The sequence below is a fragment of the Myiozetetes cayanensis genome, unplaced genomic scaffold (genome assembly GCF_022539395.1).
Source record: "Myiozetetes cayanensis isolate MyiCay16 unplaced genomic scaffold, myiCay2020 scf28, whole genome shotgun sequence".
In the NCBI taxonomy this organism is placed as follows: Eukaryota; Metazoa; Chordata; class Aves; order Passeriformes; family Tyrannidae; genus Myiozetetes; species Myiozetetes cayanensis.
Window position 1 is genome coordinate 3136751 of NW_026087499.1, and position 26732 is coordinate 3163482.

A 26732-nucleotide genomic window follows, 5' to 3' on the forward strand; every position below is an offset into this window, starting at 1 on the left:
CGAGGAGATGTAAGCTGAAGACGGCTATCCCTTCTGCACACACCTTTAATTTTCATCTTTCTAATCCTTGCTGTGTCTCATTAATTTAAACTCTCTAATCCCTCTTAAAATTTTATGTAATTTGCACCCTTAGCTGCAAATACATCTTCCTGTGTGTAACAAGCTGTAAGAGTGCCTTCTGTAATACATGCTAAAACTGGGTTTTTTGGATAAATTAAGCACAGGAACGGGCATTCAAGATCTCATCCTGTTGAGAAATTACCTTTTAAATCAAATTTATAAATCAGTATATTCAATAAAGGTTCCAGCTAAGCTCATGTCCCTCCAGAACTGAGCTCATGTGTGTTCTCACCACCCTCAGCACTTTCCAAGGCGAGTTTTACAAAGGCACAAAGAGCAAACTGAACAGAAAAGTTTCAGTGCTGGGGCCCATCTCTCATGCTAATTACCACTAATAATGTAAAATTTAATAAGCAGATCCTTAAATTACAGAACAGTTACAAATGCCCCAGTTATCACAAGGACTGTGGCTTTTCCCTGTTCTTTCACTGAGTAACCTCCTCCTACATCAGCTCCAACCACTTCTCCATCCTACCACAACAGGGTAAAACTGAGATCCCAAACCGGTTTCCTGCCTTAATTCCAAGCCAGCTCCATCTGCAATAAAACCAGTGTGCCACACTGTACTCCTGGGCCCCCACAGCAGCTGTTCTCAACAGATTCTGAAATGTTTTTCATCCTCTGACACTGAAAATAAGATTGTCAGCAGAGCCAGTGATTCTGCAGGCTCCCCACTGCCGCTGCTGGAGCGACAAATATCCCCAGCCACCAGCCCGGACCACGGGAAAACAGCTCCTCAGAATGGTTTGAAATGATTGATGAAAGGAGCCCAAACTGAAGCTGAAGCATTTCCAGAGATAAGCTGCTCTGACTAACGTTGGGAGAGCTCAGACTTCCAGGGGGAAGGAGGAGTGTGGAAAGCAGCACCTCCCACCCGGACCAGCAGCTGAGCATCCCCATGCACCTTGGAGCGCTCACAGCCACTGGGGCTGGGGACAGCACTTAAAACACTGACACCTGCACTCATTTTTTGGAGCTGAGCTACACAGCACCTTGTGGAAAAACGAGATTTGACCTCCTGAGTTTCCCTGGGCTCCAGTTTGAATCCACCCCTGCTTTGCTCCAGGGCACGATGGGCACTTGGACAGCCAAGGGATGTAAAACCACCAGGGAGGGCCCTTCAGCCAGGGCCTCCAACAGGGAACCCAAACACAACTCTTGCTTGGGGTGGAACAAACAACTGCAGTCAACACTTTTAAAGTGCTGTGCAGGTGAACAGAGAAGTCTGCACCCGAAATGTGAGGAACACACAGGGCTGAATAATCTCATTTTCAAGTACAGGCTGAGGAAAACATTAGCTGGCAGCAGCCACAGGTTAGACCTTGGAACCTTACATGAGACCCTATAAACTTTATGTTCAGAGGCACATCCAAGACATGCAGAGCACACCCCAAGCTCCTGGTTCTCTGCCCAGAACATCCCAGGCACCTGCTGATGCTGACACTGCTAAAGCTGCTGTGCACAGGCTTAGCTATTAATGAGGGGGGTGAAATCAGTGGCATGGCAGGTATGAGATTTTGAGTCACCTGATTTATATGTCACAGAGGACAGCAGGGGAGCTCTGCAAAGCAATCCCAGACCCACAAACTTTCCAGAAAGGTTTGAAGATCATTCAACATCCCAGTCAAACCTCTAGCTCAGATCAAGCCTAGTTTCAAAGTGGCAGCAAAGCCTTTAGTGCATCCCCCAGTTTAGTTTCACAGCTCCCAGGGACAGAGATTCCACGGGACACAATGATAATCAACACAGCAGAAAGCAAAAAGTGCAGCTCTTTCTTGAAGGGGACCTAAATCAGACACCACAAGACACAGCGAGAAGCTTTTGCATGCACGGCCCCATTTGTCTCCTCGGAAAAGCTGCATCCTGCCCCCAGGACAAGGATAATTTCAATTAGCAGGGAGCACACTGTGCTGGCTGCTGCAGCCAACTGACAGCTCTGGAGCACAAGGGCTTTCAAAGGAAACACGAGGTGTAGGAATTTCTTACCTCCGGGCCTGTACACAACGTCGTCCTCGGTGATGAAGGACGTGATCTCCCCGTTGTCGGTTCTCTCGTAGCGGGATTTCTTCTTGGGGGGTTTCTTTTTGCTCTTCTTGGTGGACTCCTCGGTGGTGGCACTGTTGTTGTCATTGTCCTCGTCCTCACTGTGGTCGCTCTCCGCGTAGTTCTTGGCCCCTCCTTCCAAGGTGCAGCTGCGCCGGGGCCGGGAGTTCTCGCTCTCCCTGCCCTTGTCCCTCTTGTCCCGCTCCTTATCCCGGTCTCTGTCCCTGTCCTTCTCTTTGTCTTTGTCTTTCTCCTTGTCCGCTGTCATGATTCGCCACGTGCCTTCTTCTGTCCTCTCACGGCTGGGCCTCCGTGAAAGGTAGACAGTGAGCCTGGGCTTCAGTCTTCTGAATTTCTCACTCAAATCCAGGGAAAATTCCACCACTCCAACAACCCCAGCGTTTTAAAAAGGTTCTTGAAGGGGTGACGGGAAAGAAAGAGGGGAAAAGACCATGTTAATATTCAAAATTCCTGCAATTGCTGAAAATAAAAATGAAACACCACTCACACACACCCCCCACCGTCTCAAAGCAATTCAGTCTGGAAAGCACAAACAGTAAAACACAAAGCAGCCTTTTGAAGGCTTCCCAGAAATAGTAATTTCAGTGTCTGTAAAATGTTTGAAGCCACTTCCCTCCTCCAAAAAGATCCTCCCAGCTCCTGAAAAAAATTTCATCTTTCCACTATAGACATGCAATAAATAACTTTCTGGGATGGGAAGTGCTGGCTGAGAACACACATCACTTTATACCTGCAGCTAATAGGAATTAAAAAAAAACCCAAATCCATAAAACATTTAGGAAGAGACAAGTGCAAGAAAGGAAGAGTCTCCAGCTCTCAGCTGGAAGCGAATGAAGGGGTTTAGCAAATGGCTGGATTGTTTTACATCTCAACACCACTCACAACGGATGCCCTACAAAGCTGGGACAGAGGAAAGGATGCCATCTGCCACTTCCAGGGCAATCTGTTAGGAAGTCCTGCCCCTATCCTGCTTTTCCAAAAATAGAGCCAACCTGTAATCCACAGATTACAGGAATTAATTAATTGAAACCAAACCAAACCGCAGTGGTTACAAGTGCACCAACAAAACCTGCTTTTCCATATATAACAACAGGACCTTTCCTAAAAGGAGGGTGTTTCAAAAAGGGTACATCCAACACACGAAGGTAAATTATCTTTTTTCCCCTGATTCACCACTTTACCCACATCTAATTCCTAAGTTTTCAGGAAGCTGCTGTTTGGTGCAATGAGAACTTCCCCCACTGTGCAGAAAGCTACAGCCTGACAGGCTGGGCCCTAAGAAGACTGATTGTTCATGTATTAAGCTTTTGAAACCACATTAGAGAAGGAAAAAGGCTATTTTCATCTTTAAGAAGTCAGCTGAGGAGTCAGTGATCCCCTGTACTTGAAATTCCTTCAGTCTGACACGAATCTCAGACCACAATATTCCTGTCCCTGTCGACTCCCAGCTCCAGCAATGGAAACAGCAAAGAGAGAGAGAGAGAGAGAGACAAATTGCTTTTGCTGATGCAATTCAGGCTGTGCCTTGAATCTCTCAGGCATTTCCTGAATGAACAGATCAGGTAGGAAATGATTCTGTTTTCTTTCCCTGTTATAGCAGCTGCCATCACTCTGATAACACACCAGGGGAATCCAATGAAACTCCAGTGGAGAAGAGCACAATGAACCTGTCAACTGCCAGAGAAGCTGCAGGTAATAGTGATAGCAAAGGTCTACAGGGATTCAATAAGAAATGCCTTAAATTTCCAGAGGTTAGGGAATTCCCCAGCAGCAAACTTGGAGGTTTTTTCCCTCTCACTCTGGTGAAAGGATCACACCCCTCTTCTGGCACAGTCGAGCAAGCACCTTCCTCTGGCAAGTGCTAAATGTGTCTCTTTATCCTCTAAATAATTTCCAATTAAAAAAAAAATAATCCATCAGTCACCACAGTATTTAATTATTGGGGATGGGTGGTACATGAGAGTAAGAGCAGGTTTGAACCTGGGCAGCTAGAGGGCTTTTCCATGAAGCCCCAAACTTAAGAAGGTGCCAACCACCTCACACAGCTCTAAACGTAAAGGAAAAATGATTTTAAAGTCCCTGTTTGAAGGGAAAACAAACCACAGTTGATTAGTAACTGAGAGATAATTCATCCATATTAATTTTATCTGCATCTGAAGCGTTCTGAGCTCCTCTTCATAATCCACAACTCTCAAGGAACCAAGAGTTGTGCAAATAACCCTGGAAAAGCAGCCAGGACCTCAGTGCAGGCTGCTCCTGGCCAAGCTTTGTTTTAAAAGCAAATTCCAAGTGAACCATTTTACACCAGAGGAGTCCGTCTGAGGGTCGACATCACATCAAACCCAGTGACCTCCACGTGCCTGGTGGGTAAATCCCTTCACAGGACTCACCCCCAAATGCACTCCCCTCCTGCTCTGCTCTTCTGTCCCCATCGACCCTTTTAATGAGCAGAGGCAAAACCAACTCTCCAGGAGAGAGAAAACCCCTCCACACCCCCTGCCAAGGAGCACAGGGGGAAGCCTCCAAACATCCTCAGCTGCTGAGGGAATGCTGATGGATTCCAGTTCGGGAGCCAGGACCAACCCTGCAGGACTTAACTCCCCACATAGCTGCAGGTTTTAAGTCCTTGCTGTTTCTCTCAGATTAAATCCAAACAAAGTACTTCAGTGTGTTTTATTGCAAGTCCAGTTCTTAGTGGGGATTTTTTTTTTTCCCCCTGGGTTTATTTATTTCTTTATTTGTTTTGCACAGAGGAGGAACGCTGAATGAATAAACACCACGGTCAGAATGATTTCATTTGCTGGAGGGCTGGGCAGTAATTAGTGGAGACCACAGTTAGTGTAGTCAGCTGTGAAATTTCCAGCTCCAATACAGCCAAATGGCCACTCTCCTCCCAGCTCCCATTTCAGGAGATCCCATAAAAAGTCATTTCCACAGCCAGTGTATTTATGAACAGTACAGGCAGCCTTTTCATCTCACCAGTCCCTACCTACTGATGCAATCTCATCACGAGCACCATTCAACTTCCTCACACAAATACATCTCATTTCCAAGACTATTTCACTCTAAATGCTCCATTTCAAAAGTTTTGCAGGATTCAACCACTTCTGTCTGAGAATAAAGCAACCCCATGACCTTAAGTTTAGCTGCAACAGGACTAAGGAAAGAACACAACAGACAAAAGATGATGTTACACAAACTCAAGTGTGTAACAGCAGTACAGGACTGCCAGAGGAGCAAGGAAAAATTGTTTAATCAGCAGCCACATAATGAAGGGGAAGCCATTATTACCACAAAGAAGTGTTTGATTAAGAAACTTTATTATTTAAGCAGTGAGCCAAACGTGTTTTGAAGATTCCAAGGTATATTTTGCTTTCATGGTAAAACACAACATTGTCCCCTGCTGCATCCCTGCTCTTCATTTACCACCAGCAGAAACCAAAAGCAAAGAGCTATTTCTAGATAAAGCACACCCCCAATATCTGGAAGGATCCCTTCAACCATAAGAGCAGAAAGTTTCTTATGCATCATCTCAACCTGAATGTTTTGGTTTCATCTCACACGTTCTTACCTCACCCACCAAGCACCTCGAGAACAGGAGGGTATCACCAAACTCAACATGCTGCTTAATCCCTCCTGACCAACATGGAAACACTGTGGAGAAGTATCTGCTGACTCAACATCCCTCCTCACTCACAGATGCCGTGGTGGGTTCAGCACTTGTGTCGCTCTCTGGGTAATTGTGGATGAACGTGGAACCCAAGGAAACACCGGCACAAAACCCACAAAAATACTCCCAGCCTTCTTTTTTGTTCTCTAAAGCAAGCTGGGGTCATACATCATTCTATTGCCAGATGCAGCAGTCACACAGATGTTTAACTCTGGATTAGGACAGCAGAGGCAAACACACTGAAAATCTGGGTTTTGGCAAGCTCTGGGGTTTGGGTTTCCTGTCATTTTACTCCCTGGCAGCCCCTCATTCTGCCTGTACCAAACCACCACCAAAGCAGCTGCTTCTGTCATTAAACCACAGCAGAGAAATTCAGGTTAAACACCACAGGCTGAAGGGCATTAAGAGCCTTTGATACTGGTTTACTGCTCCCTCCACTGGGAATTCATCTCGGAAAGAAGTCATTTGAGCTAAAAGGGGAACAATCACTTCACAATAGCTGAGCCTGGCACACAAAGGAGAGGGAGAATAGCCCCTGTCCATTATTTGTTCAATGCAAGTTGAAAAACCTGAGGAAAAATGTTAACTCCACTGCAATCACACTCCGAGAGACTTTGTTGGTGTTGTTATTTTTTAACCAGGGCCTCAGGATATGTCCACTTCTCCAAGTAAGTTTATTACATCCACCGTGGGATGGCTTCCTTTGTCTCCACCCTGTGTGCCACCCGACTTGAAAGGTCTTTTTTTATCTGAAATTGTTCAGAGATCAAACACGAGCCAAAAACATGTTTGCAGAGTTAACTCACTGAAGCTTTCTGTTCTCTGCTTTGCAGCAGAACACGCAGGCACCGATGACTTCACAACGTACTCAGGTGTGCTGGTTCCTGTTAAAAGGCTCAGTGATGAAGGAACGGAGCAAACTGGGACCAGGAACCTTGATTTTGAGTCTGGGGCAGGCACGATGAAGGAAAGGTGGCACCAAGCGTGTCAAGAGAAGGCTGAAAGCAGGTGCTTCACCAGGTCAGAACGTGGTCCCTGCAGTGCTCTGCCACTTCACCCCACATGCCAAGCACAATAAGAGCTTGCAAACACTCCTTTTGTACAGAAAAGGTGTTTAACATTCCACAATAGTTAAAGTGGAACCGACTCCAGCCAGGTTCCAAGGATCCCTCCCCTGCCCACAGCAGTTCTAGAGGAAAACTCCAGCACAAACCGAATGGAAAGCAAAGCCCTGCAGAGTCCCTGCATTCCTGACACGGCCTTCTGCATCCTTCACCTGTCTGACAGGCAGCTCCAGAGCAGCATCACTCCAAAAATAGCACACAGAGCTCCCAGTCACCCCTCAGGGCACAGGATATACCTGCACTTTCAACTAGTCCTTCTCCAGTCAGGCCCAAAAGTATCTGGGTGGAGTCCCACTAAACCCACCTCAGTTGCACTCCCAAAGACAGGGCACAAGAGCTGTCATGATGAAGATGGTTGTTAGATCTGCCTCTGCCTTTTCAAATGGGATCCTAAGAGATGTTATTGCCACAGTACCTTTGGAGAAATCAGGCAGGCACAATTTGACCTTTAACTTAATTTAGAAACCTGAAGTGCAGAAGTTCGTAATCACTATTTTCAAGTTATTACCCCACATTCACTCGGCTCGGGGGAGGGAGGGGGGGGTCCTCAGCATTTGAAATCTAGTTCAAATTAAAAGTTTCAGCATTTGTTCAGCCACAAATTCCCATCCTCCCAGCCCAGCCCAGAGAGCAGGACAGTGCTGTTCCCATGAGTTGCAGTGGGATCTGGGCACTGGGAGTGCTGGGATGGCCACAGTGCAGTCACCTGTCCCACCCACCTTTGATCTGTGCACCTGCAGACCTTCATCGGAGCCAAAGGCACATACACCACCTCTTCCCACTTTAAGTACTTAAACCTCTTAACTAGAATTAAAGAGTCAGGTTTTAAAGATAATGTGAAAGCCAGTGCACCAGCAATGCTATGAGACTGTACCAGGAAGGCATCCAAGTGCAGAGGGGAACTAAAAAGATGGAGACGAGCTCCTTTTTCTTATTTAAGCCAAACAGATAAATCTTTTAACAAGATTTGTTTGGTCATGTGTTACCAGCCTTAATAAACACAACAGGACCATTCTTCTGTAAGCTTTTAGTCTCATATTGCCAGATAAAAAGGCACTGTTTCCAGCAAATGCCAGATTAAAGGAAGTATGTGCTGCCACTGCTGGAGTTCCTGCCCTGGAGTTTTTCTAATTTGGATGTCAAGGGAGAATTTTAACTCTGTTTCAGTGCAAGGGATTAAGATTTTACAAAAGAAATAAAGAAGGAAAACCAACCATAAAGGTTCCCCTCCTATACTCATAAGGTGCAAGAAAAACCTTTGGGATCATGTGTGGAAAATAACCCTGATAATCAATGGGAGGGAAAAGAAATCTCAGTTGCCACAGAAAGAATGAAGAGTTAAACTCCAGGTATCCAAACAGAGAGCTAGACTGTGGTTCAGATCCTCAGAGCCTGCTCCAAGCACCCAGGAGAGGAGTTCCCACACAGCTCCCACTTCCCCAGATCCCACACTGGGATAAAGCTCATTAACTGCAAGGGAGCCACACACACATTTTAACCTTTAGGTTTCAGAAAGAGACCAAGAACATCTGTTATCAACTTTCTCCAAAATTCTTTCCTATCATCCATTTGCTGTTGAAAATAGGAGTTGCAGATATTCAGAGGCATCAAGTATTTAAGGAGTTCATGGGGGATATTCCTTGGGATACTCCCCACGGTTCATCCATCATCTGAAAGTGGAAAGCCAGAGCTGCTTGGCTCAGGACAACACACAAACAGGCTGCAAACTGAGGACAAATTCACTGAGAGGCCAGAGAGGAGGAAAAAGGAAGAAAGGGAAAGCAAAAGGAAAGGAAGAAAGGGAAAGCAAAAGGAAAGGAAGAAAGGGAAAGCAAAAGGAAGAAAAGGGAAAGCAAAAGGAAAGGAAGAAAGGGAAAGCAAAAGGAAGAAAAGGGAAAGCAAAAGGAAGAAAAGGGAAAGCAAAAGGAAGAAAGGGAAAGCAAAAGGAAGAAAGGGAAAGCAAAAGGAAGAAAAGGAAAGCAAAAGGAAGAAAAGGAAAGCAAAAGGAAGAAAAGGGAAAGCAAAAGGAAGAAAAGGGAAAGCAAAAGGAAGAAAAGGGAAAGCAAAAGGAAGAAAAGGGAAAGCAAAAGGAAGAAAAGGGAAAGCAAAAGGAAGAAAAGGGAAAGCAAAAGGAAGAAAAGGGAAAGCAAAAGGAAGAAAAGGAAAGCAAAAGGAAGAAAGGGAAAGCAAAAGGAAGAAAAGGGAAAGCAAAAGGAAGAAAAGGGAAAGCAAAAGGAAGAAAAGGGAAAGCAAAAGGAAGAAAAGGAAAGCAAAGGAAGAAAGGGAAAGCAAAAGGAAGAAAAGGGAAAGCAAAAGGAAGAAAGGGAAAGCAAAAGGAAGAAAGGGAAAGCAAAAGGAAGAAAAGGAAAGCAAAAGGAAGAAAGGGAAAGCAAAAGGAAGAAAAGGAAAGCAAAAGGAAGAAAAGGAAAGCAAAAGGAAGAAAGGGAAAGCAAAAGGAAGAAAGGGAAAGCAAAAGGAAGAAAGGGAAAGCAAAAGGAAGAAAGGGCAAGTAAAAACTTTCTATGAGCACTCTTGGACAGTGTCTGCTTGGAGTGAGATTTTGCTAAAGGCACTCACCCCAACTTCCAGACTCCACATCCTGTTGGGTTTACCTGCAGTATTTTCCACCCAACTACCACACACAGAGCCCAAACACAGAGCTCTCCCTGCCAGGAGTACAAACTACCCACCAACTTCTTCCCTGGGATATTAATGCATCGTTCAGCACAAACATTCATTTTCCTGGTGGAGTGGGTGTTGAAGGGGTCCTGCTGCCTGTCCTTGAATGCTCAGAGGACAAGTGTGTGACCCCTTCTGGAGGCAAGTTTGCTGAAAGTCTTAAAAAGCTCTCAGGAGTCTCTGCAGTGATTTATGTGCCTCTTATCAGTTGTCTCCCTTATCTCCTGCACTGCGAGTTTATAACACAAACACAGGCTGGGACACCGTGGGCAGGAACGGTCACTGAGTTACATATTTACAGCCCTTGTAAGCCTCGAAGAACACGCAATTCCCAGTGTGTTTGTTGGCTCAGAACCGCTCTGTGCCAATCCCCCCCCGCGGCTCCAGGGTGGGGACAAAGCACCCAACAGGCACCGACCGCACCAGCATCTCCCAGCTCCGAGGTCACCCTTGGGTCCAGGCACACAATTCGAGGTGTTTCCCGTGACAAGGCACTGACCTTTTTCCTCCCCCCTGCCCTGCTATTTACCCAACTTGACCTGAGCAAAGCAAACAGGAGATGTCACATTTCTGAGCCCTGCCTCGCACCGGCCAGGCTCGCAGTTGCCAGGTTTTAAATCACAGTTTATGGTGCTGCTCTCCCACTGCACATTCCACCCTCACACTGATACACTCTGGCTCGGGATGTTTATGGCATCATCCTGAAATCCGGGGTGAGGGGCTGTTTGACAGACGAGCTGTGCAGGGTGACAGCTTAGATAAGATCCTCAAATCCCTCTCTTCAACACAGTGTTGATGCCACAGAACTTACAGGAACGGGGAGGGGGGGAAAGCAGCAAAGCCACATTTCACCAGGCAAAAATATTTCTGCATTTACCACCAGGATATTTTGCATGTTTTCAGGGTCACATTTTCAGGAGGAAAGTGCCAGGTTTATCGGGCAACCGTGAGGATTTTTAAGGTTTGGAGTGGGAAGGATCTAAGACAGCAAAGTAACATTTCCCTTTGTGTTACCCTAAATTGAGACACAGCACAAGTAGAAGAACTTTCTACCTGCAAGAGCTCCTAAATTCAGGAAGGCCTAAGAACAACACTTACCAAGACAGTCAGCTTTGACCACAGAGGAGACTGAAACACCAGGAATGATATCTGCAGTGAGCACATCAGCTCCTGCCTCCTCCAGAAATGGATGGGCAATTTATGGACCACCCTCACAGCAGCGACCTGAGAGAAGCTCTCTGAGAACACCCTCCTTTCAGGCAGTTTTACACACAGGCTTCCATAAAAGTAATGTCATTCCAAACAAGCCACAGTTTCTCCCCACACTCGTTTCAGAGCAGCAACCTAAGATCAATACAGTCTTAGGAAGTTTCTGTGCTCCTAAATTTAGCAGATAAAGGAGCTACACTCTCTGTTTTCTCAGTGCTTGGTGAGGATGCAGCAAACAGCGGGGCCACTGGGGCACAGAGCAACCAAAATCCAGAGCTGTGACTGGAGCACAACAACTCACAGCCCAGCCCAAGGCACTGACCCACCCTGTTAAAGTGGTTGTTCCCACTCCTGTGGAATTTTATGGCTTATCAGAACCCCTCTTGCCATCCAAAAAGGTGCTTTAATGGCCTCTACAGTCATAGCACACAGAACAAGGATCCCCAGGCAGTAAATACCAAGCCATGTGTTTACTGCTCCTTCTCCCAAGTCATCCAGGCTAATGTAAATGATTAACGTGATACAGGTCTGAGTCATGCAAAGTAGTCATCCCACAGCACTACTGAAAAGCAGAGCTTTTAAAAAATGACCCCATAATGCAAGAGAACTCCCTCCTGTTAAAGGCTGTTAGGGGAGAACAGGCCCACGGGACCTGCAGGAGCTGCTTCTGTAACAAGAAATATTATCTGGGGAACTCCAAGTGATTTGGAGCCAAGGAAACATCTGCATTATGGGTTTGCTTAACAACATTTAAAACAGGAAAAAAACCCAACCCTTGTTGTTATATACAGCAGGTTATTTTGAACAGATTCTCTATCAGAGAACCACAGAATATCCTGAGCTGGAAGGGACCCAAAAGGATCATTCAAGTCCAACTCCTGGCCCTGCACAGGACACCCCAACAATCCCACCTCGTGCCATCTTTTATCAGGCACAACTGCTCTGTTTTCCTTCCAGCCACCACACCAACACAGCTGGATTTGCAGGAGAACTCTTCAGCCAACAAAGTGCAGATAAAGAGACAAAAAGTGAGATTAGGGTGGAGAACCTAAACCAGAGGCAGTGGAACCATTCCACCATACCCCAACAAATAAATCACACTTTCCCTTGAAAAATCATCAAGTATTGTAAAAAAAAAAAAAAAAAAAAAAATCAACTCATTTGCTGACAGAGGTTGCAGAAAAAAAAGACAACAGATTTTGAGAAGTAAAAAGGGTTGAAAGCATGCATATGGATCTCCTGACAGGCAAGTCTGTGGCAAATAAAAGAGAAATCTGTAGTATGTTTACTAAAATAGGTAAAATATAAACACTGCCAAGTGCTGTAAATTCAGATCTGGGGAAAGCCAACAAAGAAATCAAAGCATCAAGAGAAACTGCTGGTAGACAGTAACAACCAGTGGTAAATGAAACAGAATTGTGTCCCTTTTGCAACAGCTCTGGTTTTACAGGATGTTTATCAATGTTACCAATAGATCACATTCCTATACCTGCCTCTAAGTCCTTTATTTTAAGACAGAAATGAGTTTTGTATAATACTGAAAACATTCACTTGTGTTTATCAGAATGAGCCCATTGCTGCCTCGCAGGCAGCTCCAAGTGTAACTACACCCAAAACTCTCCCCACCACTCATTTCAGTTTCTAAATTCTCAATTTTATTTTGGCACCTCCATCTCTGCAATATGTCTACAAATATCTCCCAAACTGTCGCTCCCTGGGTGTATTTAGCTGTGCTTTTCTCCACTGGAAATTCCATTTCTCCATGGCTGAACACTCAGCTGTCCCCCCCACAAACCTTTCATCTCCTAGAAAGCTTCCAACTCGAGTTATTTAAACCACCCAAACCCAAACCAGATCGGGTTATTTTTGGGAGCAAGCAAAGGCAAAACCTCTGGTCTTCAGCCACATTAAGTGTTTTATTTAACTCCAGACAACTGCCTGTGGATCTGAGCTGCTCAAAATGGAAGAGTAAGTGCAGGGTGGGCTCCCGGGATGAGCCGCCTGGCCAGACATTCCCACTGAAACAGGGCTATAATTAAAGCAGCTTCTCTCTAAAGAAAGCAACATCCTGAGATTTAGAGACTATCCACAAGACTAACTAAAGCTGCACCACTTCACTGCTCCATAAAATTCCACAAGAGTGCAAACAAAGAAAGTCTCCTCTTTCAGTCAAATGTTATCAGAATTAACAGGACAGATTTTTTTTTCTTCTCGTCCACTGTTTTAAAACACTTTCTGTACAAGCATCAAGACAGATGATATTTCTGCCTGGAGAAACTGCCTTTAATTTCAGGCCTGGGTCTCATTTTCTCTGAGGAGCAGCTTATTTCAGTTAATGACAGAGCAGACGTCAGAATTTCCTTCCCTCCAAAGCCTCCCTTCCCAGTCCAGCAGGGCTGTTGTAATCAGGAGATTAACTGTGCTTATTCATGTGTGAAATGCAGGCTTGATCCCTGTCTCATATTATAGACTGTCTGCAGCAAATGGTCAGCATATTCCTCATCATTTCATAATACTTAACAACTGAGATGGATTCAATTACATCTCACTTCCTTTATTGCACTTAGAGAAAACAGCAATAAATATTCAGCATTTAAAGCAGTAAAACCCTACCAGTGCCAGTGTGACCTTTGATCTTGACACTGCTACACGAGGCAGCAGGAACAGTACTTGAAAAGCAAACAAAAATGCCGCATGCAAGGAAAGAATGAAAGCACAGAGTGGTGAGACAGAGGGGCACTGCTTCAAAAATGAGTTTGCAGCAAAGCTCCAACAGCTCATTATCCCTCTGCGCTCTTGCTAAAGATTCCCAAACACGTGTTAAAAGGTATTTGCAAGGAGGGGGGTCTGTGTTTCAAGGGATCATAGGATCTCCTGCGTGACCTCAAGCGACAGGAACCAAAGCTGGCAGTGCTGGCAGTTGGCTTCTGACATCTTTTCAGCCCAAAAATACAGCCAGGTTTCCTTTACACCTCACACCGCCCGAGGTGAGCTTCCCACAGGAACCTCCACACTTTCCTGGCTGGTTTTGGTACTGCACACCAACACCCACATCTCTCACTTGCCCAGTGACTCCTCACTGCACCAACTTGCACTTTTTTTCCTCCCCTTAGGTCTGGTTTAGTTCTCTGAAAGTCAGAGAAGTTTCTTTAAAAAAAAAAAAGACAACAAACCAGTAGATACTTTCAAAGTGAAACATTGACCTCCTCTGTAGGTTGTTCCTGCTCCTGGGCAGCACCCAGTTGAGTTGCTGAGTAGATTTGAAGCACCGGTTTTTAAACAAGGACCAGCTCGCAGGTCTCACACGCTGTTTCAACCCTGTATATTATGTTTTAAACAGCTCTCAGCTCCAGGAATGACCCCACAGCCCTCAGCTGCCCAGTGCTAATGAACCCCAGTGAAAGGGCTTCACAACACCTTTCCTGAGAAGAGGAAAATATTAAGAAATGCTCCGAGTGATTAATCCGAGTCTCATCCACACCGGGAGGAAATATTTGAACGCCGCATGAAATAACTTTGTGGCTCTGCTCATGCTTCAGATATGAACAGAATTCCTACTTCCAGGACCCTCAGCAGATGCTCTACAGTCATGTATGACCAGAGCAGTGGGATCTGATGGAACAGTGGGAGGCACCACAGTTGCAGCCGTGTGTTTAGGGCTGATCTCGGAAGCTGCTGAGAACGAGGCTGCAGAGTGAGACCATAAAGCATTAAAGCATAAAATAAGCAATGCAAATAACCATTCAGCCACCCAGGAAATGCAGTGGCCTCATTCACACTGGTGGGACCATCAATGTGCCACCAGGCAGACCAGGAGGTGGCACAGGGACTGTGGCAACACTTTGATGGCCTTGGGCCTTGTTCTCCTTGAAGCCAAGGATGCTCATCCTTTGTGTGCTGACTGACACATTCCCACAAAAATAAGAGGCCTGAAACGCTTAAAGACAAAAAAAACCTCCTTAGCTTTCATAATTACATGCTAATACCCCATGACATGCAAATTAAGATCACACAGGCCATGTATCCTGCTGAAATACCTTCAAAACGGAGGTTCTTTTCCCTAAAAGATGCACTGTGAGGTTGCCAGCTCTATTTTCAAGGTGAAGCTTTAAGGTTAGACATCAATAACAGCTCTGAAACAACATTAAATGTTTAATAAAGCTGCTTGGAGTCTGTGGTGGACAAGACATGAGACTAAACAGAGCACCAGAAGCTGTTCACAGCAGTGTTTCATCCATCTGTGACCAAGGGAAGTCTTTTAAGACCTTCTTTATCCCCCCAGTAACACGAACCAGCATTACCAGATCTCCCTTCTCTCTTCCACTAAAAACCCCAGACAGCAAAACAAGTGACATGATTGATTATTGTTATGATGCACTGAAGTCTCCCAGCTCTGAAGACACCTGTGGGTGAAGTTTCCACCGTTTAAACCGCACATGAATATTCAACAATTAAAGGAGCATGAGTGCAGAAGGATGCCCTGTCACCAAGTGTTTTCCTGAAACACAGACCTAATCAGCAGCTGACTTAAGAGCTACTTTCAAAATACTACAGGAGAAAATTCACCAGGTGCCAGTTACCCAAGCAACTGGGACCTCATTAAATCCAGCCAGCACTTGAGGGATTAGCCCTGTTTTCTCCTCGGGTCCTGCAGCCTCTCCCAGGAGATAACACACACAGCCAGGGGGAGATTTATTACTTGCTGACTGCTTCTTAACATCTGCTGATCTGGCCTTGGAATCAGAAGGAACTTTGGTTTAAGTGACATTACAAAATAATTATGTACTATTTTTTATTCAAATTGTATTGATAGGACCAAGAAAAAAACAAACCACACCAAAATAAACAACCTCCTGTGAAGGGTTTTCTCAAGTTTTCAGCCCAACAGCCAAGTGAAAAACTTGTCATGATTTTTCAGGAGTGCTCTCTGCATGTTATTTCTTTGTCCACTGCTTCCCAGGCAGGCAGAACTGCACTCACACTGCTCTAGAGTTTTAAAAAAACCTCCCACAAACTAAAAGCCTTCTTGGAGAGGGGAAGGAAAGAAAAAAAAAAAGGCACCAAACCAAAACCCTCAAAAAACGACACAACAAAGCAAAGCAAAAACCCCAAACAAAGCAAAAACCACGGTAAGAGTTCTAAGAAAAAGATCCCTATATAAACCTAGACACATCAACACAAAAATCCCAAACACAACTACTATCTTGCTCACATATTGTGCTTCAAAACCAAAACAGTCATCACATGCACAGTTTAGGCTGGAAGAGGCAGGAAAAGTTTCAACTGTCTCCTAAAGATAATCCCAGGGAAGGGTTTATTACTCACCATCTCTTATCTGTAGGACTAAATCACTTGTTCATCTGCCTGAGAAGAACAGTTAATATACTTTAAGATTTCCACAGAAGACCCACATCAGCATCACAGTGTGGGAGCCACAGGGTAGAAAACGACCTCAGAACTTGATTACCCTGACATACAACGCTCATAACTCATCCCCAAAAATTCTCTCTGCTCCAAACAAGCCGGAAAAAGATGTGCATGCACTGAGTAAAGGTTTCCCTGTCCTGAAATCCTAAACCACTGGGAAGTCCCACAGGAACGGAACAGAAGGAGCTCGTTCTGTTTACCTTTGGTGTCCCAGAGCCCCCAGTGCAGCCTCGGAGGGAAAACACCCAGCCAAAAGCATGGATTCAATAAAGCTCTGGGCCAAAACACAACTTTAGACAGCAGCATTTGTTAGAAAAGTCAAGATCTCAAGTTCAGCTCCATTCTTGTTTCTGGGACTGACTCCACGCTTTAAAAGCCTCCCCAGGATTGCTTTCACCAGCCCCACGGAGCTTGCACACCTTTCCAGGGCAGATTTTGGACTGTTGGTCCCTCAGATCCAGACCCTGACTCTCATGTCCCAGCAAACAGTGACCTGGTTTGGGAGGTCACCACCGGCACTTGTCCACTCTCATTCTCACCCCACTGGAAAACAGCACCCTTGGTGGTACCTGGAGCCAGGACACGGTGCTGAATTCCAGTAAAACTGTCATCTCTAGTTCGATCAGACATCCCAGCTGTACTTACCCTTTCACATTAACAACGTTTTAGTCACAAACTGCATCGCTCAAACCACAGATCTCATTTGTGCACAAAGGCAAGTTAGACTAAAACTTGTTTTTTCGCCTTAAAAATTCATGGGAGAATTTGATCACGTGCTACTCGAGTTAAAAACAGAGCATGAGGACTGAGTTGGTTTTTTTTCCAAGTAACACCTTTTCTGGTGTCAGGGCAGCACAGGAACACCCCACCAAGAGATGAAGTTGCACAAGCCCTGCTCAGCTGCAACTGCTCCATCCATTCAGGAAAGAATTCTGGCAATTTAAACCAGACCAGACTCCCAATTTAAACCAGACCAGACTCCCAACTCCCTCAGCACCAGGGGGATGTGCTTGTTTAAAGAGAGCAGACCCAAGGTGAAACATCATCTATCAGGAGCCGAAAAACCTCACAGGAAACCCCCGCAAACAGATGGCGTAATTTGGGGAGGGTTTAATGCCACACTTCCCATTTACAGCTGCAAGTGGCAAATACCAAACATGCTCTGAATATGCAAATCATCAGATCTCCACACAAAGGAGGACGATGCAATTGCTGGGAAAGACAGGCAGCCATAATGCTGGAACAGACTGCACCCCATTTTCATCCACTACTCATAATTACTTTATTACACTGTGAAAGGGCAATTGGTTTCCAGATGATCTAATAACCTTGGGCTGCTCTTAACTCTTTAATACCAGCCTTAACTATAAGCCCTACTAGCCCACAACTTTAAGCCAATTCCAGCAGTCTAATATTGAACTCACAGGGTAGATGTGCTCTGCCTCACACTCTCACACAAGACACCAAAGAGCATTCAATTATTAAGCAGGAACTGCTATATATATATATATAAAAAAATCCATTCCCAGCTCTGATCTCAAAGGAATAGCTTTATTACCAGGAAATGGAAATCTGATTTTTGGCTTCTTTGTTAGATTTCAATAGGAAATGGAGCAAACACGGCGTGTTTTGACTGCTTGGAAGGGTAAATTCCACAGGGATCTGTTACTGTGTCAAACTCAAAAAAAAAAAAAAGACAAGTCCCCAACCTGAATTGTATTGACTCATATTATGGCTCAGTCATTTCCACACTGCCTTGTAATTTAACTGCTCACTGGGGCAGCTTCTGCTCCTCAGTCACTGAGCAGACCCGAGGAACTTCACCACGTGCAAAAATTCAAGTCACTGAGTTCCCAACTTGTGCCTGGGTTAAAACACCCACTGAGGGCACCAAGAGAAAGGTGTGAACTTCCCACACTCAGAGGAAGTGGCACATTGGTCCTGGGTTAGGTAAATATGTTGACTTTGCAGACTGATTACGTGGACATGCTGAAACCTCCCCAGTGAAGAACCTGAAACTAATTCAGTTTTAAACTTTAGAACCTTTTACTGCCATAATTTTGCTGATGGACACGCACAGAGACAAACCTGGGACAGAACTATGGATTAAAAATGGTAAAACTCTGCATTTTCTCCAGTTCCCAACAATGACCAAAACCAAAACCTGACAATAACATTCCAACTACAAAGTGGTTTAAATTTTTAAGAATCTAAACAGAATAAAAGCTTATCAGACCCCAGAGGCTGCTGAAACACTTACTGCCTGATAACAAATTTTCAGTTTTATTTCAAAAACAAGTCATTTTGATCTCTACAACTAAACCAATTCAACAAGAAAACCCTGCCGACCCCAAAGCATTTTTATTGGTAGTTTCAAGAACATCCAAGTCAACACTTAAGACAAAGGTTATTCCATGAACAAAACTGATGTTACAGAAGCAGCAATTACCTAAACCCAGCCTGGTTGGTTTTAGTAGAAGGTTTACCCATCACACAGCTTTTTAGAGTCAGTTCTTTTTTAATAAAAAAGGGGGGGAACAGAATGAAAAACCTGCAAGTATTGAGTTTTTAGGAACCAACCTTCACACATCCCACATTTGTTATTTCCCACTGTATTGTCATCCTGTGAAAAGTGATACCCATCCAAACTCACCATCTACACATCCCCATCAAATCCCATTTGAACACCTATTCCAGCAGTGAAACATTTACCCAATCACCGAGACCTTTCCTTGGCAAAACCTCTCACAAATGTTTCCTAAAGAAGGCCAGCTTGCTTTAATCATTTACATTTTTCAACACTATTTGTTCTCACTTTGCATCCAAAGGTCAGAACTCAAACCACTACCCCAGGCAAACTTTGGAATAAATACAATTTTTGTCCACTCTCCTGGCAAGAGTCTCACTTCTGCTAAGGGAGCTGGAGTGCAAAAAGCAGATTTCCCTCTGATTCATTTAGGAACACTTTTCACAGTCAGCTTACAGCAAGTTTTTCATGGCTCCTCTCCTTTAGTACTCGTGTTACATCACTTTAGGCTTTGCCAATCTTTACTAATAGAGAAATTCATTCTGTGTGTATATTCTGAATTACACCACCATGAGGATCAGCCAAACAAGGAGCAAGAATTCCAGCTTCCCTTCTTCCCTAAACACCCCTTCCGAAATCATCTTGTTTTATCCGAATTAGAGAAGATTGGCACCTTAATCTGCATGTTATCAGCTAGGAAATTACTCAAAAAAAAAAGAAAAAAAAAAAAAAAGGCCTTTCCATCTTATTTTGGGAATCTTCATTACACTGAGTGCTCATATCCACACCACTTGCTGCTCAGTGCTACATCAGCATCAGGAAAATAGAAGGATCTCCCCTCATACACCAAAAGCCACCTCTGCTGCCCCTTGGACCTGTTTCTAAAGCAATGCTCAATCTTCTGCACACAAAGGTGAGAAACTCGAAGATTCATGCACTTGACTGTCAATATTAAAGATTCACATCAGGTCACTTGCTATTCTGGGACTACAGTGATTTATACACCATTTCCCTTCTTTACCCTCAAAATACAAAACACAACTACTTAGTGTTCTTATCTGTCATTTCCTGAGCCTGGCACTTGAAATACACAATGTTCAAACAACAAAAAAAAACGAGTTATTTTAAGGCAGAGGTAGATACCTTGGCCAAGACATTACAGCTCACAGAAAGCAATAAAACTCATCTGCAGCTTGTTGAGCTGCTCACAGCTCTGAGCCACTGCTTCAGGACACGAGTCAGAGCTGCTCTGTAGCCTTCAGAGAGGTGAAAGTGCTGAGCATTTGCATCAAACCCAACAGGCCACGTGCAATTTCTGCTTCCCAATGCCTGGAAAACGCTCCTGTCCCATATTCTGACTCTGCCACGGAGCCAAGTCCCCAACAACGTCACACCCCAGTTCACAGCTCGGCTCCTGAGCTGCTTTTGTTTCCTGCCTGGTGCATCCCTCTAAATCATGATGAGAATTGGTTCAACTAAACAAGGCTGGTTGAGAGCAGCAGCACTTCAAACAGTGGGGTAAACAGTGACCACCTGAGTGACACAACCAACAACTGGGGACTCCAACAGCTCCAGTCAACACCTTTTAATCCAATCATCTGCCAGAGCCCAGCCCAGCGCCCCAAAGAACGGCCTTAATTTGAAAATCACTTGGCCAAAACAGCATTGAATGACAATCTCAACACAACTATACACCTATTCCTAAAATTGCCTTCACAATTGGTTTTCTTACCAGTAACTGGATTCTCATTGTGTTATCCACATTGATCAACAAGTTACAGGAGCACTGGTCTGCAGTGTTTACAAACTGGTGTTGCTCCCAGTCCAGCATACACACCATCAGCACAATCTCTCTACATCACTTGAAGAAGTCCCAGGACAAGGAAAGATTAACACGTGCCCACTGAGCTAACACTCAGAGCCAGCTCTAGAAAGCTGCACATCCATTAAAGAATTAAAAAATTAGCAAGGTGGGGATTCCTTCTGGCTACTCTTAAGCAAAACAACAGGCAACATAACCCCTCTCAACCCAAAAGACAAGGAGGTTTAGGATTAGTTCAGCGATAAACAGCTTATTTTCTTTCCCACACACACACACACACAAAATCAAACCCAAGCCCTCTGGCAGTGAACTCTTAACCACTCACATCAGGAGATAAAAAGCCCCATCTTGTCACCTTTGCATAAATAAAAGCGAGCAAAAGAGGGGTTGAGAGACACACCAAGGGATTCTCTACAACCTGTAGTAAAATCGCAAAGACAGCCGATGCATTCCGACAGAACAGCTGTACACATCATTATGTTAATTAAAATTAAAGTCTCATCTGCTTAGCATACAAGCAATTCACTGAACCTTAGTGACAATAGGAAGGAACCATTTCCTCAAAGGGACATAATCACACACAAGTGGAACAAGTTGTCTGCTCACACCGAAGGCCACAGCAGCCAGGAGATAGAAAAGTATTCAAGAAACAGTCCTGGCTATTTTAAGTAAAACAAAGCACTATCAACTCCAAAACACACACAAAGGAAGTGGTCGGAGGGATTACGTCAGCCCTTGCCTCAATTCATAAATCCTGACCGCAAAACAAGACGAATTCTTAACTGCCTTTCTCTGGAAAGATGTTTTAAGTGAATACACGCAGCTTGTGCCCTAAAATACGCTCTCGAGCAACACTCGCTGATGAATCACTTTCAAACAGCGACCGGGGGGGTGAAAAAAATGGTGTAATCCAAGTCAATTCTATCGCGCTGCCAGATCAAATAACATTTCAAGAAGTGCCTGCCAAGCACCCGGCCTGCCAGAGCACAATGAGCACTCGAGTGCTCGGGATTCAAAAAACCACCTTTCACTGGGTCCCAGAGATCTTTATAAAATAGTTTAAACACTGCTAAATTACGGGGTTGGAAAAACAAATAAAAGCTTTCAAACGCTGCTCCTCCAGCGCTCTCTCAGCTCGCTGTTGAGGTATCTCAGACGCCTGTCTTGTGAGAGTCACTGGGCAAAAGTGCTCAAAACTGCGACCGCCTGTAAGAACAAAAACTGCGAAAAATGTGGAGTTGGTTGCACGTCTGGAACTAATTGCCTGCAGATTAACGGCTTTACATTGGAACAGTGCTGTTTGCAGGGTTTGAAATCCAGTTGACTTTAAAACTGAGTTCCCAGAAGAAACATCTCTGTGGAGCGTCTGAAACTACACTTCACTAGATTTCTGTTCTCCACTTTCTCCTGCTTCACGCCCCCACATTAATGTGAAGTTTAAAACAAACAAACAACAAGGGGAAAAAAAAAAAAAGAGAAATTCAGTGGCCTTGTCAACTGGCATTTCCACTCCCCTACAATTAAAGCCGCCCCATATGGCTGTAAGGAGCCATCCAGCCACACAATGCCCCATGCAGGGAGAAGCCACATGGACTCAGAGGAGCTTAAAACCAATTGCAAAACAAAGCAGAGCTGGTTTCTTCCTCAGGAAACAAAGTGGCCGAGCAGGTCTCCTGTCACTATCTTAAAACACCATTAAACATCGTTAAAAAAAGTTACACACACGCTGTCCCAATTAGTACTTCAAAGGCATTCCATTGTATCAAGAGCAAAGAAAAAAAAAAAAAAGTACTTTCTTCCAGGATAAGGAAAAGGCAATCTTTATCTCCTTATCTCGTTTGCTTTTAAAAAAAACAGAATTAAACACAGCAGCCCGCTTGGCTGAACTGTTTATATTTAGATCGGGGAGGTAAAGCGTTTGTTATGGAAAGAAAAGCCCGCAGCCTCACAGAGCACTCTGAACTTCCCAGGCCAACAACAACCTACCTACGCCTCACCCACCGAGTCGATCCAACTTTTTCTGGGAGAAAAAAAACCAAAAAAACAAAAAAACAACACACACAACCCCCCCCCCAAAACAAACCAGGAGTAACCAAAAGGGGGAAAGGAGAATTAAGTCAAGCCTTTCCTCCACCCAGGTTATCCTTGGCCAGGTAACAACTGAAGAGCAGCTCACCCAGTCAGGGACCTGCTCCAGGGATGTTCCAAGCGGGATCCCAGACCCCTTCTCCGCCTTGGCCAAAACTCCGGGGGAAGGTCCGGGGGGCACCCACCGCCAGCCTCGGGCTCTGCGGCTCCCGGGGGTGGATTGGGGGGGGGGAAATAGGGGAAAAAAACGATCCCGGGAAAATACCGCGATCCCGGGAAAACAGCCCGATCCCAGCGGGGCTGTGCTCCGGGTGGAGGGGGGGGAGCAGCCGCGGTGCCCGGGAGGAGGAGGAAGAAGAGGAGGAAGAGGAGGAGGAAGAAGAGGAGGGCTCCGGGAAGGGCAGGCACGGAGGAAGCGGGGCCGGGAGGCGCAGCTGGTGAACAAAAGGAGGCCCCTCCGCCGCCGCCGAGCAGCTGCTCCGAGCGGGGTCTCCCGGGCCCGCCGCCCCCCTCCCCGCTCCCGGCACGGCTTCATCCCCCCCCTCCCCTCGGTGCCCCCTCCCCGGTCACCCCCCGGTCCCCACGCACCGGCCCCGGTCCCACGCGGCGGGGGCAGCTCGAACACACACGGACACACGCGCGGCTCCTTCCCCGCCTCCGCCTCCTCCTCCTCCTCCCCGCCCGGCCCCGCCGGAACCGGGAGCCCCGTGATTGATGGCAGCGCTTTAATAGCGTGGTCAGCGAGAACAGGCATCTGCAGCCGCCGAGGAGGAGGAGGAGGAGGAGGAGGGAGGCGAAGCATCCCCCGGGGCGCTCGGCGCTCCCAGCCCGCGGCTGCTGCAGGAATATCAATGCCCCGGCCTCCCCCGACCACAACACGGGGGGTGGGGAAAGGCAGACAAAACAAGGAAGTGGGGGGGATCCCGACACCTTCCCAGGTGGGTGGGGGATGCCTGGCCAGTGCCACGGTAGGAGACACTTGGCGCGGGGGGTTGTGTTGCAGCGCGTTCAATTAGTAAGCCATTTTGTTTAAAATCCTTTCCTACCATGTCTTCCTTCTCCCCCCTCGGTTAGAGACAGAAATTCATCAGCTCAGCAGAACGCGTTCCTTTTAATTGCGTTTAATTGGGGGTTTTTTCAATAATGAATATTTATCTTACTGCGCGTCTCCACGCAGACCTGTAACTCATCTCGGCCTCACAATGTCTCGCTCTGTTCTCCAACACCACAACCATGACCTTTCAGCTGCTAGTACCGACTTAATTTTAGAGCAAAGCTTTGCTATTTCCCTTGCAGAATAACATGCAGAACAAGTCATCTATGTAATCCATTACCTCAGGGCAACGTACACTTTATCCCTGCCGAGCAAATCCATTTCCTAGCCGTGCAGTAATATTTTACCTATAAAATAAATATGGGAGTACACCTTCCCAGAGCTGGCTTCACAAAGGCCAAGTAAAAAAAAAAAAAAAATTAAAAATTTAGAAAAAATAATAATCATTAAGGTTCACAGACCCAGTTAATTAGAGGGACGCCCTCAAGTACTGCCTGCCAACTTAATCTTTCCAGATGCTGGTAATTATTTGTAGTTGTGTATTTTCCCCTCTGTTTATCCACACAGCTTTCTCCCATGTTTCGAACCATAACCCAGGAGTCCTTCAGGAAACAAAGAAACCCAACTTTGACATTTATTCCGCACTTTCTAGAAATAGAACTCCCTAAAACCGCACGCCCAGCTGAAGGAGCTGATTAATTCTAATGCCCTTGTGCCACATCACAGGACTGCTCTGATCAATACAAATTGGAGATGGTGTATGGCATGAGCTCTGCTCCTGCAATATTCATTGTACAACAGCTCCTGAGCTGGAGCCTGTCTTTGCCAGACCTGGTTCAAAACGAGCTTTGTAACCAAGTAGCCGTGTGAGAGCTCCAAACCTGCCAGAGCTGAAATCCAATCCTCGAGTCAGCACAAAGAAACCACACTGCATTTATCCTCACTCTTCAATTTTCTAATCAAATGTGGCCCAACACCTGGCAAATCGTAGAAGGGAACTTGCTGCTCCAGTGTGTATTTAAATCAGTGTTTACTCCTGATGACTTCCAAAAGAGCTTTCCAGCAGTAAGTTAATCCAGGCCAGGTTCCATCATTTGAAAAATACCCTGCTCGATGGGACTTGTTCAAAACCACCTTATCCCTTGAGGGCAGATGACCCAGCCAGCTTGGACCACAAATCCTTAAAGTCGGTACATACAGGAAAAACGCACTCAAATAATAATAATAATAATTTAAAAATGCATAGAATTGTTTGTATCCCAGCAGGATGAAAGTTGTTCAAGCAGTGCAGGGTACAGCATCCAGCAGGCTGAGCACAGCAACAGAGCTGGAGACTATTCCTGAATCTCAGACGCTGTCTTGCAAATCCAAGACAAACCAACTTCTGAATTCAGTGGCGTGGGAGATGGCAGCGAAATCATCTCAAGTCCCATCTGCTTGTACACAGCACATTGGAGATCCTTGAATGAACAGAACAGCCACAGCACTCAATCACCAACATCAGAGACAACTCAACTCTCACTAATTGGCTTTCCTATGAGATATGGAGATCTGCCCCCATTTCAGAGACTGAGAGAAAAAACACGCACAGAGTACAGCCTCAAGCTCCATTTTGCAACAGGGACTTCCTAGCTTGCCTTTTGGAAACGGATTACAAAAAAGATCTTTTCTTGGTCCTGAAATACACCTTGGCTAGTCACAGCATTATAAACTTTAACAGAGTTTCTTTTGATATCACTTCTGGAAGCTGGATGTCTGAAAAAGGGGGGAAAATGTGAGTTAAACATACACAAAGCCCAACAAGACTATGCAAAATCTACCCTCACATGGGTCAGGCAAATCTACTGGAGAGAACGAGCCCCTGAGTGGAATGAGTGCCCCCAGACCTCAACACAACACGTGGTTGTGCTCGGTCCAGTGTGCAACAGTTATCTGGTGTTACACAATGAAATAAAGCTCAATTCCACCGTCTGCAAAATCCAGCCCAGCTTTCCTGGCAGCCTCCATTTATCAAAACAAGCCTGTCATGTCGAGTACCATTAACAGATAATGAACTGAGACAAGGGATGCAGTTACAAGCAAAGCACTCCCGCATGCTACAGGCCCCAGCACACAGCCAAGGGAACTGATATTTACTATAAACACCATAATTAAATAGAACACCTAGCTGAAGAAACATTAAGGTCGTGACAATAAACAACAGAAGCTAGAAAAAAAAAAAGCAAAAAAAAAGCAGCTTTGACTTGCTGTCAGTAATTCCTGACATTGCTTAAAGGCATGTACACACACACACCCCACCCAGCACACCTTCCCTTCCTGCTGCTGAAATCTGGGAAGCACCTGCATTTTCAGCGCTTCCCCCCCAGTCCTGTAACACTTTTGTCTCCTGTACCCACGAGCGCTCCAGGCTCATGAAAGATTGAGAGCCGAGGAGTGACAGACAGAGCTCTCTTCAAACGGGCTGGGAAAAACGCGCGGCTTTCGAGACACGCGGCTCGTGCCCGACGCGAATAATTCATAACCCCGCGCCGCGCTTGAGGAATATTAAACACGGACGCGGGAATTTGGAGAATATTAAATAAAAGGCACGAGCCCTCCCAGCCAACAGGATCCATCCATCAAGCGGGCGCTCCCCACCTCCTCTGACAGAATTAGCCATCAAGCACACATAAACATCTCACCCGCTCCCAGAACTGCTCCAGAGGAGCAATTTCGGGTCTCCCAGGTATCCATACACTTGAAACACAAACTAACCGTAAACAGGCTTAATGAGATTATACAGATTAAATGGGTACATTAACTTTTTTTTCCTTTCAAGAGGCAGCCACGACAGAGAGGTCCCACAAACGCTTAAAAGCGGCTCCTTCCGGCTCTGAGTTCGCTCATCCAGTCAATTTTTCCAAAAGGCAGGTTCGAGTGCAACTGCCTGACTTGCACAAATTGAACAC

General features: G+C 45.5%; 1 protein-coding gene across 4 annotated transcripts in view; it reads right to left on the reverse strand.

The window, feature by feature from the left end:
* The window catches only part of RERE (arginine-glutamic acid dipeptide repeats), a 192125-nt gene that overhangs the window by 127594 nt on the left and 37799 nt on the right, over window positions 1-26732 (reverse strand). For 3 of the 4 annotated variants that reach the window (XM_050322215.1, XM_050322218.1, XM_050322217.1), the window contains one exon: window positions 2107-2577. In XM_050322215.1, the coding sequence (XP_050178172.1) occupies window positions 2107-2431 (325 nt within the window). In that variant the 5' untranslated portion in view covers window positions 2432-2577. Of the gene's footprint in view, window positions 1-2106; window positions 2578-23318; window positions 23409-26732 lie in introns of those variants that run through there. The other variant, XM_050322216.1, reaches the window with a different exon arrangement.